The sequence below is a fragment of the Gouania willdenowi genome, chromosome 21 (assembly GCF_900634775.1).
Source record: "Gouania willdenowi chromosome 21, fGouWil2.1, whole genome shotgun sequence".
NCBI classification, from domain to species: domain Eukaryota; kingdom Metazoa; phylum Chordata; class Actinopteri; order Blenniiformes; family Gobiesocidae; genus Gouania; species Gouania willdenowi.
This window is the reverse complement of record NC_041064.1, coordinates 17,330,191-17,342,428: the sequence shown is the minus strand read 5'-3', so window position 1 is coordinate 17,342,428 and position 12,238 is coordinate 17,330,191. Positions and strand designations below refer to the sequence as shown.

The 12,238-nt window shown below is 39.6% G+C and overlaps 1 protein-coding gene across 1 annotated transcript in view; it reads right to left on the bottom strand.

Moving 5' to 3' along the window:
• The window catches only part of klf7b (Kruppel like factor 7b), an 80,082-nt gene extending 68,121 nt beyond the window's left edge, over positions 1-11,961 (bottom strand). The window contains exon 1 of the mRNA XM_028435994.1: positions 11,483-11,961. Within this exon, the coding sequence (XP_028291795.1) occupies positions 11,483-11,584 (102 nt within the window). The 5' untranslated portion in view covers positions 11,585-11,961. The remainder of the gene's footprint in view (positions 1-11,482) is intronic.
• Positions 11,962-12,238: the final 277 nt, after the last annotated feature.

Sequence of the window (12,238 nt, the reverse complement as noted above, 5' to 3'; positions counted from 1 at the left end):
CACTACACACACACACACACACACGTGCATGCACACACACACACACGGACGCCAAAGTGAGGTTGGCTTTTTATTCAGCTGGAAACTGAAGCCATGTACAGGACAGTGGGGGGAAAATATGAAAGTGCACATAGCTTCTCTGTGCTTTCCAATAACAGTTCTAAAATGCTGATGATGCTGAGTTGACAGAAATCGTGGAAAGGCTGCCATGCGTGCAGGTTTCTGATTGTATTTTTGTTTCCAATATTCCAAAATCCTGCATGTCAGTTTTAACAGGGCTTGTAAATTGATGGTAGGGAGTGAATGTGTGCGAGTCACATTGTTTTGAATGTTGACCATGTGATGCTCTAACCCTGAGGAAGGCGTGCACCCCAATACTACTTACAGATTTACTATGATACAGATCATGAAACTCTTTTATTCACACTGGGAACACCTGAGTTATCACACATTTATTAGCTTTACAAAAGACTTAGCTGGTAAAATGCAAAACATTGATAACAACAAGCAACTGATAATCACACAAATCAGTGACAGTACCACGCAAACACAGAAATGGGCAACTTTTGTCACAGCAGGGGCCACAAAACTGTGAATCTGTCTGATTCGAGGGCCACATTATCAACATTCATGTCAGCATTTAAATAATGACCAATATGAGCATTTCTACAGGAAGGAACAAAGGTTTTTTTTCCCCGTTTTATAAATTTTCCTGCCATCTTTTTACATTATCGTAGTTGTTTTGTGTGTTTATGTTGTTATTTTGTGTATTCTTGTCATCCTTTTTTTTTTTATTTAGTTTTTTGTTGTAATTTATTATATTTTTCTGTCATTTGTGTCATTTTGCAAATTTGTATCATGCTTCTGTGGGACATGATTCATTTTGTGGATTTCTGTTGTGTTGTCTTGTATATATATATATATATATATATATATATATATTTTTTTTTTTTTAATCATTTTGTATATATTCTGTAATTTTATGTGTTTTGGGGTCAATGTTGTGTATTTTTGTTTCTGTTTTGTTTACCATGAGTCATTTTCTGTCTTTTATTTTTGTATTAAGTCATTTCTTGTATTTGTCGTCTGAAATTTTGTGTGTTTCAAACAATTGTGCGTATTTTGTGCATTTTTCTTCTTTTTTTTTTTTACATATATTCATTGTGTTTTGTTGTAATGTTGAGTATTTTTCTGTCACTTTATGTGTTTGGAGTCACTACTTTGGGGGCCACTCAGAGTTAGACAGAGGGCCAAATGTGGCACCCGGGCTGCCAGCTACCTATGTCTGATCTAACAAATGTGGTTTTTTTTCTGCTGTGGTGCACAGGTGCATATAGATTTGCATCACGCACACGGAGTAGCACTTGTCTACTCCCTCAGGTACTGCTGGGAACACCATGGATGGAAATAGCAGCGACCCACATATTCCTGTATAGAAAACATGTGGGCACTGCTGAACCAAATCACTATTTGTCCAAAGAGGAACCAAAACAGCTGGCCTGGTTTACATTTACTCATAAATAGAGCAAAAAAAGAGTGTTGACCTGACGGGGCAACGCTCTGACACTGATAGTTTAGCGTTATCTGGTATCAACGGTTGTTTTTGTGTGGTAAGCAAAAGATATTTGGTAAATCCAAGTGATTAAGAGTCATTGTGACATAATTTAGGGATGATTTGTCTATAATTTGCCTAAAGATTGTTGATGTGAATAAACTAAAGTCTCTGTTTCACTTCAGCCATAAAGCTTATCATAAAAGTTACCTTTGAGTGTTCAGGAGAATGAGATTTAAACATACGCTATTTGGGCAAACTTGCATTGCTATATCAGGCTTAACCAGAGCAATTAGTCTCTCTGCAGTAGCAGTTTTATAAAGATTCTTTTGTTTACCGTCAACAAATCGAGCTTTGAGTAGATCTATTGTTCTGAGTCTAGACCCCCCCTCCCCACACACACACACACACACACACACCTCCCCTTTCTTCATAAGAGCGGCAAAGAAAAACAGGACGAATTCCCAAGGTCATCCTCCTCCACTGCATCTGACCCATTTACTGTCCCACACAGACACGTGCACGCAAACACGCGCACACACCAGTCATGCATACATAAAGGCGCGCCGAAAACACTGGCACACTGTGTGCATGGAGCAAGTCCTGTTCCTCTTTTGTCTGAATAAAGGCACCCCTGTCTCACCTACAAACACAATGCGGGCCTACTCTGTGACACCATTTAAAGTATGAAACTAAACAACATTCTACTGTTTTAACACAAACTCAAGCTTTTATGTCTATTGTGGATTATTTGCGTCTTTCGTTCTCGGCACATTTCACATACACTATCGCTTAAAATTGTAATTTTGAAAGTGAAAAATCAATGTCATGGGTTTTGAAAATCAATGCTAATACACAGAGACAATATACAATAAGTTTGTACTAACTCCTGCTGTTACCCAGCAATACATGTGTGAAGATAAGCAAAAAACAAAGCAAAAGCATAATGTGGACTTTAGCTTCCTGCAGCAAAGCATCAATGATCAGTAAAAGTGAAGAAAACTACAAACTTTATGGTTTGTAATGGGTCGCTTTGCAGTATTTTGAAGCTTTTTTTATTCATGCCTTTAGTCCCAAAACATGCGTGTACGGTTTAATAAAAACTTGTAGTCATTTGTGTGATTGTTGGTGTGTAGTGTGTCGTAGGTATCACTTCTGCCTTTTACAAGGCATAGAAATTGCAGTCTTTGCAAATATATGAAACACGTGTCAGCATGACTAATGCAGCTTTGATCATAAACATTCCTGTAGAAAAATATCCTGAGGTGAGCTGAGGTGAAACTGTAGGTTTTGGCATGCATGACATCATGGATACGCACACGCACAACATCGTCTGCACAATGGAATTCAAATGGAATTGAACCGACAGCGACTTTATTATATTAAAAAAAAAATAACATAAATAAGAAAGTAATGGAACAATGTGTTGTGAAATAACCGCAAGAATTGTATATAATTTGTATATTTGTATTATTATGATTATTCTTATTAGCATCTATCCTACTTTATTTTTTACTACTGTAATGTGTGTGTGTAATCTGATCCCTATTTTTTAACAGCTTTTTTTCTTAATTTTACACTTATTTAACGTTTATTCTTTCATTTGTCTTTGCTAACTTTTTTATTCTTTTATTTGTGATTTTTTTTTTCTGTCACTGTAACATAAGCAATTTCCCCCTGGGATTAATAAAGGAATTCTGATTTTGAATAGTGACATTATTACAAATTCCCTTGAAACAAATGTGCTTTATTTATCATTAGCTATTGCAAAGCTAACTACCGTCCACGGTTTCGGCTAAAGCAGCGAGACAGAAGCCAAACTTTAAAGTGACAACACCACCGTGTGAACATCAGACACCAGCAAACATCCATACCAGCTTTTTTCCTTCAATGAACAAAGAGAAAGTCAATATTTAAACACCACAAATGATATATAATGGGATGATTCACAACACAATAGCAGATATAGTGTGTGCTTGAGGCATGAAGAGATGAATGGGTAAATCGCCCTGTAAACTCTTGTAATCAGGCTCCATGGTGAATCGTGCTGGAGAGTTGTCCTCCATAGAAAAGCACTCATCTTGAAAGATCAGAGCTATGGCTTTCACAGTCTAAGCTCCCTCCATCACGAGTGCGGTCCATTTGTTCTGCTTTCCTGCCGCGGCGGCCTGACTGCTCACTTTCTTATCTAATCTCTGCCACCGTAGACTGAATGCCTTATTCACTTACTGAATTATGGGCCCCCCGTTGCGTTTGTGTGTATGTGTCAACGTGTGAGGGTTTGACTCCAGTTAGTTGCAATTATGAGGAATAGACAATAAGCGCGTGAGTTAGGGGCTCGATAAAAACTAAATGAACAGAAAAGCAACGATTAGTACGGAGAGTTTTGGCACAAATGAGTCTAGACTATTTTTTTTTATTTTTTCCACTCAACTGGATTTCAGCAACTGGAAATGTTTGTCTCCTCTCAGATTTGTGTCAAAAAAAAAAGAGCAAAAAACAACAAGAAGTGCAATGTTAGAAAATACGTCTTTGAATCCAACGCAGTCAGTCTTTTCTTTTCTCAGCAAGTTTTTTAAGAAAACAAAAGAAAAGATGTAAAAATAGATGGACGTAGCAGCATCTCAGACCATCCGCAGCTTCAGTCGACAACAGCACCAAACACAGCTGGTTAGTTCCTGAAAGACCCAGTTTAAAGAGTCAAATCTTCATCCTGAATCAGTTCTAATGAATGCCTTCCCTGCATTAACCCTAATCCTAAAGCCAGTAAACTCACCAAAAACAGAATATGACGAACAAAAACGTTCAAAACTCACAATCTGGTTGACAGACTAAGGTTAGTACAGGGCTATAAAGCAGGTGAGCGCACATGGGGCTCATATGACTCAAATGAACTGACATGAGTCTGGCCAACAGCTCGACTCAATTTGAAGCCACATGTAGCAATGCTTGTCAGTGGCATACAGAGTACTTCAGTATTTGTAGCTCACTTTGTTTTGGGGGTACTTGAAAGAGAGAGAGTCGAAAATTAACAAAAGAAGTGTCAGTCTTGGTCTCACCCCAGGAGTGAGATGACAGGAAACTATTTAAAAATATAGAAATAAATCTATTCGGGAGTCACTAAATCTGTGTTTTTGAACCTTGGGGTTGGAACCCCATTTGGGGTCACCTGGAGTTTAAAATGTCTGACAAAAAATCTAAGTTCAAAATGTCATTGGGGTCAGAAGAATGGGGTCATGATACAAAAAAGGATGGGAACCACTGGACTAAATACTGTTTCCTTCACTTATTTATGAAACAGATTCTTTAAATCACTCGTTCATTCCATCATTATGCTCTATAGTTTTTTGCTTTATAGTTTTCTAAGCAAAATGTTGTGGTACTTGAGCCAAAAAAGTATGAGAACCACTGCTTTAGAAGAACTCCACTGGCTTCCCATCTAATGCAGGATGTTTAATCTGCTTTGGGCTAAATGGGCTGATGGAAGGTCTTCTACTTTTTATTAGCGCTTGTAAATTAACAGATTGACGCACTAGTGCCACATCACTGTATGGTAAAAAGCTGAATTGTTGATCTGTGCTGTTCTTCTGCATTGATGACGTGATCGTGATCGATTGATCATGTATTGGGTACCCCTGGGTTTTCCTTGTTTACATCTGTAATAAATTCTCAGAAATTATACAATGTGGGATTATTTGGCATTTGGAATCCTTTACTAAAATGACTTCCACTGGTTTTCTGAGCTTCACCAGCTGAACATTTGCTCCTTATATTAACAGTCTTGGCCATTTGGGAAATAATTGCCAGTTTTTCTCTATTGGATTTGTGCTGACTGACCAATGGATCCATTGGACCCCCCCCCACCCAAAATACACAACAACTATTTCTGAGATGCTTGTTCAGGTTTCCAATAATGTCTACAATATACCAGAGGTGCATTGACATATAGAGGTCTTAATGTTATGGCTGATCAGTGTATGTCTCTGATTACAGACCATGTTGATACCTAAAAACACACTGCATAGTAAAGTTGGAGCAATATTCGAGAAGAAGTGTAAAAAAAAAATCAGTTGGTAATTACTAATAAATGATTGACAGGTACATCAAAGGGTATCTTCAAAGTCATTTTTTCCTTTCATAAATGCTCGTCCCAACATTTCAAACAGTTCAGGCAGATACTGAGTAAACATTCCCATTTCAAAAAACGAGAGAACGTACAAATCTTCAAAAGTAAAATCAAAATAAAGACTAATGGTGTTTATTTCCTTTCTTTAGTATCTTCCTTTTATTATCTCTCATTGACTCATGTACATCTAAGCAGCGGCAGGGATTCAAAATTACATAACCACCATATGCTTGTGTGTGGGGGGGTGGGGTGGGGGGTGAAAGGAAAAATTAACAAAGGTTTTTCCCCTTTTCTAACACTCGTTTGGATCTCTTCCTTTCCCCTCATTTATTGTGTCTGAGGGTGTTTTCTTTCTCTTTCATGCTTTTTCCACTTTCTCTCATCACCCACCTATCCCCTCCATCCCTGCATACAGAGTTACTGAGCTGTGAAATGTGAAAAACTGCAGCATGCATGGTAATTTATTATCTTGTCAAACTTCCCTGGGCCTGCCCTGAGCCACAGGCAGACGGAGAGACAGAGAAAAACGGGGTTAGAAAGAAAGAAAGAAAGAAAGAATAACAGTTCATGTAACGGTTCATGCAGCAGGTTAACAGGTTATCACAGGACTAAGAAGCAAGGACAACATCAGTGAGGCTGCAGGTCCAATGGGTTTGGTCTTAATGGGATGGAGCGCTGGTACTTCCTATGAATGATGGTGCAAATACAATAACCTGATGTAACAGATGTACAGCTTGATTTCATTCATTTAAGAACACATCAAAAGCTCTTGAGCTTCGTGTCAGAATCATTTCATGGCACAAACAGGCGTCTTTTCTTTCTCGTGACACCGCGATCATGTTTGTTGATGATTTAAAAGCGTTACCTGAGATTTGCTTTCATTGCTCTACTGCCTCCCAGGCTGTGCCACATATTAGACAAGCTTCTTAAGGCTCACGTTAAGATGACAGGTAAATTGATGGCTTAATTTACCTGCAGGAGAGCGATATAAACGCCTGGAAAGGACTTAAAATGACTGACCTAGAAGAGGTTCTGCATAAACTTGATAGTAAATTCTGCTCAACAAACAATCCATGACATGTCAAGAGAAAAACGACCTTGTTCATTGAGGTGCGTGAAGTAGGTCCGATTTGAAATACAACTGTGCTTTTATTGTGAAGACTAGCAGTGGGTAGGCTTGTGCACATATATTTTGCAGAAACACTGAAGTCCGGACAGAATTATGTACAGGGGAGTTGAATTATGGGATGTAGGCAGGACCATCATGACAGATCCCACTCTGGAGGAAGACACAGGGTTGGAGGCTCGCCTGGTCTAATGGAGACCTGATGTATCTCAGTGACACAGAGCTGGCTGATCTCACATAGTGTTGTAATGACACCACTGTGAATCAATCAATCTGCCTGCGAAGAGCTACGGACGCACCGAGCATGTCAACTAAGAGAGAATATGAGACTGCGTGAGTCAGCTGTTTCACGTCGCGATGGGTCTTTAACGTCAATAAAGCAATGTTTGCATGATCTCTGTAGGGCCTTAATGTTTCTGAATCGACAGCCTTACAGTGATGCACCGTCTACATAATGTACCACCCCACCAGGCTATCACTGGAAAACCAGTAGGGACGATATGAAAACCATCAGCTTTACCTTCGTCATTCCCAGTTTGGCTTCCTTTTATTTTCCCCTTTTATTTATGTATCAGCTTTTGGAGTGGCTGCTTGGAAATAAAAGGATTACGTCTAATTGGGAAGTCTGGATTTACTATTTGATCCCTTGCCACTCCACCGACGTGCACACATACACACACACACAAATCCCTAAAGCCCATCACATTATCCCAAACCTGTGAAGATGCAGCAATTATACACGGAACATGCTGTCAGCCGCAACAGGGATGATAGACGGGCACCAGCAAGACAGAGAGAGAGAGAGAGAGAGAGAGAGAGAGACAGACCGATAGACTGGGAGAGAAAGAGAGAAAGTATTTTCCACATGTTTATCCGTATTGCAACTGATAAAAGAAGCAAACACCAGGAGCAGGGACATTGAGGAACAATAAATGATGCACATAAATCAGGTTGCTTCTGTATGAGAGCCACTAGTTTGTCCGTGTGTGTGTGTGTGTGTGCGTGTGTGTGTGTGTGTTGTCCATCTGACAGCAAACGGCCAATTACTGTCGAAAGTACCGAGATGAGTCCTCAGTCCTGCCAGGCCGTGGCTTTCCATTACTGTATGTCAGCCTGCTCATGAGTGTGTGTGTGTGTGTGTGCGTGTGTGTGCGTGTGTGTGTGTGTGTGTGTGTAAAAGGACAGAGGGAAAAAGAATGGAAGTGGAAAGATTGTGACTTGGTTTTATTTGTGTGTCTAAGTGTATTTGGATGTCCCGATACAACTTTTTCACTTCCGATACGATACCGATAATGCAGCCTTACGTGTTGGCCGATACCGATATCGACCCGATATCAGCACGAATCATACATACTTTTATTACTTATTTTGTAGTGTGGAATATTAGAAAAGACTTGATCAAGTGATGTTAATCAAACTGAGAACAATAGTCAGCAGCAGTAGGTATGAGAAAAACTGACCCATTCATTATTAACCAATTGGTTACATACATTTTAACCTTCAATATAATATCTACAGTATTCTATAATTGAATAAATATGATATATATTTAAGATTTTAGATGCAGTCCGATAAAATATGATTCGTTTTCTGGCTGATATCGGACCGATATCCGATATCAATATCGAATCGGGACACCCCTAGTGCTGTGTTGCCCTCAGTGCACGGTGGAGTATATATTTGACAAAATCTTGTAATCTTCTTCAGTTTTGCCAAAATAACCACCAATTTTTCACAGTAAAACAAAAGCCAGAGAAACTCAAAGTTAAAGTTTGTGTGAGGAAAAGGGTTTTGTTGTTGTTGAAGCCTTAAAAAGAACACTAAGATATCATAATTGATCTGACTGAAATGTTTTTTATGGATACTGTCAGGACCTGTGTATAATACAATAACTACAGAACCATTCATTCACAGATTCCTTAGCTTTGGTATATTAACGATAGCTAACCTCTAACTCTGGTGTTGAGATGACGCTATTGGATAAAAACGTCGTTTACCTCCATGTGCCCAGCAGACAGGAGGAATCATTTACATTCATAAAGAGAAGCAATTTTGCTCTAAGATGAATGTTGGCACATTTCAAACGCCTCTGTTAGACTCCATCAACTGCAGGAAAACATATCTGTCTGCAGCTGCTGGATGATCCCATTAATTCAAGAACCAGCGGTGAACCGCCATGTACATCTAAATATTCAACAGTGTTACTGGCATGCTCTACATTAGTTACAAAGAGATGCCCAAACCTCCCAAAGCTGCCTAATTACTCAAGTTACTCAGTTACAAAGTCAGATTAAAGATGAGATGCAACTGTTAAGGACAATTTAACGATACAAAACTGCTGTTCAGGGTGGTTGGATGGATGGATGGATGATAAAATAATTGTTTAAAGATATACCTATAAACTAGGATTTAAATACATGACGTACTTTCACGTCATCACCTAGTTTATTTTCATGTCATCATGAGCTCTGGCTTGCTTGGTTCGTTTGAATATATAAAATGAAAGGATTTATCATTCTCTGGGGATTCTGAGCCTTGAACATCCATAAGTAAACATTTATAAAGAAATCAATACTTATACAGGTCTTTAAGTGAGACTGGACCGATGCACAGCAGTGAACGCTGCAGCACTCCACCAGGCCCTAATTAGTCTTTCTCCTTCTGAATACTCTCAATCAGTCACCAATAAGATCACCCACAGACAGGAGAAATGGGTTATGGGTATGAAAACTCTGGGATAAAAATAGAACGAGACAGTGGGGAATTGATGTCAGTGAGACAATCGAAGAGGTGAACTCAACTCAGTGGAATAAAGGCACATGATGAATGAACCGTACACACAATGGACCCATACAACATGATCTGATTTGCAGAGTTGGAGTCCATGGAGAGACTTTGAGTACAGTGAATGCTGAGCAGCAAATAAACACATGACTGCAGAAGACTGAGGATGCAAACACCTTCACCTGTTTACATTTATTTGTCCAGTTTGAGGGGAAAAACGTAGGTATTCACTAAAAAAGCCACGAAAATAAGAAAACATGCACCAAATGTGAGGTTTAAACTGTTCCACACCATTTAGATATAAAACACAAACAAACAATAGCCATCTAAATATTAGTGAAATTGCAAAAGAGGCAAAATTTAGATAGAAATTCCACTATAATAAATAAACACATGGCTACAGAAGATTGAGGATGGAAACACATTAACCAGTTTACATTTATTTGTCAAGTTTAAGGGAAAAAAATGTAGATATTCACTATAACAAGCCACGGAAATAAGAAAAAATGTGCACCAAATATAAGGTTTAAACTGTTTTACACCCTTTAGATATAAAACAGCAAACAATATCCTTTAAATATTAGTGAAAGTTGAAAAGAGGCAAAAATTAGATAGAAATTCCACTATAATAAATAAACACATGACTACAGAAGACTGAGGATGGAAATACATTAACCAGTTTACATTTATTTGTCAAGTTTAAGGGAAAATGTAGGTATTCACTATGAAAAGCCACGAAAAAAAAATAAAATGTGCACCAAATATAAGGTTTAAACTGTTTTACACTATTTAGATATAAAACAACAAACAATATCCATTTAAATATGAGTGAAAATGGAAAAAAGACCAAATTCAGATAAAATTCCACTATGTAATTAAATAAATAAAGGTTTCGCAACAATCTGAGGGTCCTATATGTTATATAGTGGGTGATGTACATAATTCAGCAGGATTATCTTCAAGCCAACAGTGGCAGGAGGGGATACATTATTCAAGATCAAGTCACTTGCTATTAGACATATGTCCATCTGATGTGGTCTGTGTGTGAAAGTGAGGGAAAGGGCGATCATCCACATAATATATCCGGCTGACAGACTGCTGAGGACAGCATCACAGTCACAGTCACGTCCTTTAGACTCAATCTGAACTCTCACATAGTACAAGCAGAGTTTGCCTGAACATCGAATTATTCTCTAATCAAAGAATAAAAAAGTTTCATGGGTTCCGTTTATTTCCTGATGGGACGACAGAAAAGATTGAATAAGTAACTCTAAAGTGCTGCACAAAGAAAAAATAAATAAAATAAAAAACATATTTTCATCTCATTAACGAAGGGAAACATTTTCAGCGCCATCACCTGCGCCTCACGTGATAAACAGCACTGGTGGGGAAAGAAAAGAGAAAAAAAAAAAAAGCAGGACGGTTTTCTATTGAATTTCAACATTGTGGTGAATTTCAGAGCAACGCGTCACTTTCTTTCAAACCTCTGCATCGGGAACTATTCATTTGTGTTTAATCTACCTCACAGAATCATCCTAATTCATCTGGATGAGTTTTTTACGCGTTTTTTTTTTTTTTTTTGGAGATGTGTTGTTGATTTCTCTGTGCCGTTAGTGCGTAAAAGCTCTCCAAGTCCTGCCCTCTTTGCTCTGCGCGTGTTTTCTGCTGTCAGCCGACCTCGCCATGCTCCATGTGAGCAGAAAAAAAGACGCAACTACACGAGCGCAGCGCACGAGCGTAAACACCGCACCAAAAAAAGCACGCACGCACGCACGCACCTCACGCAGTCACACAAACAGTTTTTTTTTTTTTTGTTTTTTTTTGGGAGGGGGGGAACCTTTATAGTTTCCCAGGTAAACGTAAAAAAAAAGGAGAAAATCTCATCATCTCTGACCTGCTGCCAGTTCTCCTCTAGGGAAGGCATCGCGGAGAAATACCCAGTGTCATGGACGAGTTGGAGTTCCTGGAAAATACTGTAATTCGCCAACACATCCATGTTGATGCACAAGGAGTGAAGTCTGTAAAGAAGTCCGGGATCCAGACGCACTTCTGTCCTCTTCTTCTCAGACTTGGTGGTGGTGGTGGTGGTGGTGGGGAGTGGGGGGGAGGGAACGGTGGTGATAAATATCCAGCCGGTGCAGATGTGCGCACCTGAACTCTTCTTAAAAAAAAAAAAGAAAAAAAAAAAAAACAGGTGGGAACAGATCAGACAGAAGTGGTTTAATCTTTGCCGCGGATGTCCCTGATCCTCACGCTTCCACTCTCCTCGGTCCGGGATCCAGGGATGCCAGATCTATTTCCGCATTGCCAGATTGCCACGAGCTGTCGCTGCCTGCGCGCTGCCAGGTTGCCAGGTTTGCTCCATCCAGCAGCAGCAGACTGAACCACACTGCAATCCAGCGACCGGCACGGAGGGGGCGGGTCCAGAGGAGGAGGAGGAGGAGGAGCCACGTGTCAATCAAATTCCTGCGTAACCTAATAAGGAAAACAGGGCTGACGACGTCACAGGGGTTCATTTACAGAGGCGCTGAAAAAGGGCTTGGCGGGCGGGGCTTCGCGTGAAGCGTAAGGCGCTTATTGGGTGCAGCCAGCTGTCCGTCACAGCAGAGGCGTGTGGGAGGGGGTGAGTTATTTTTAGAGGTCTATAAAA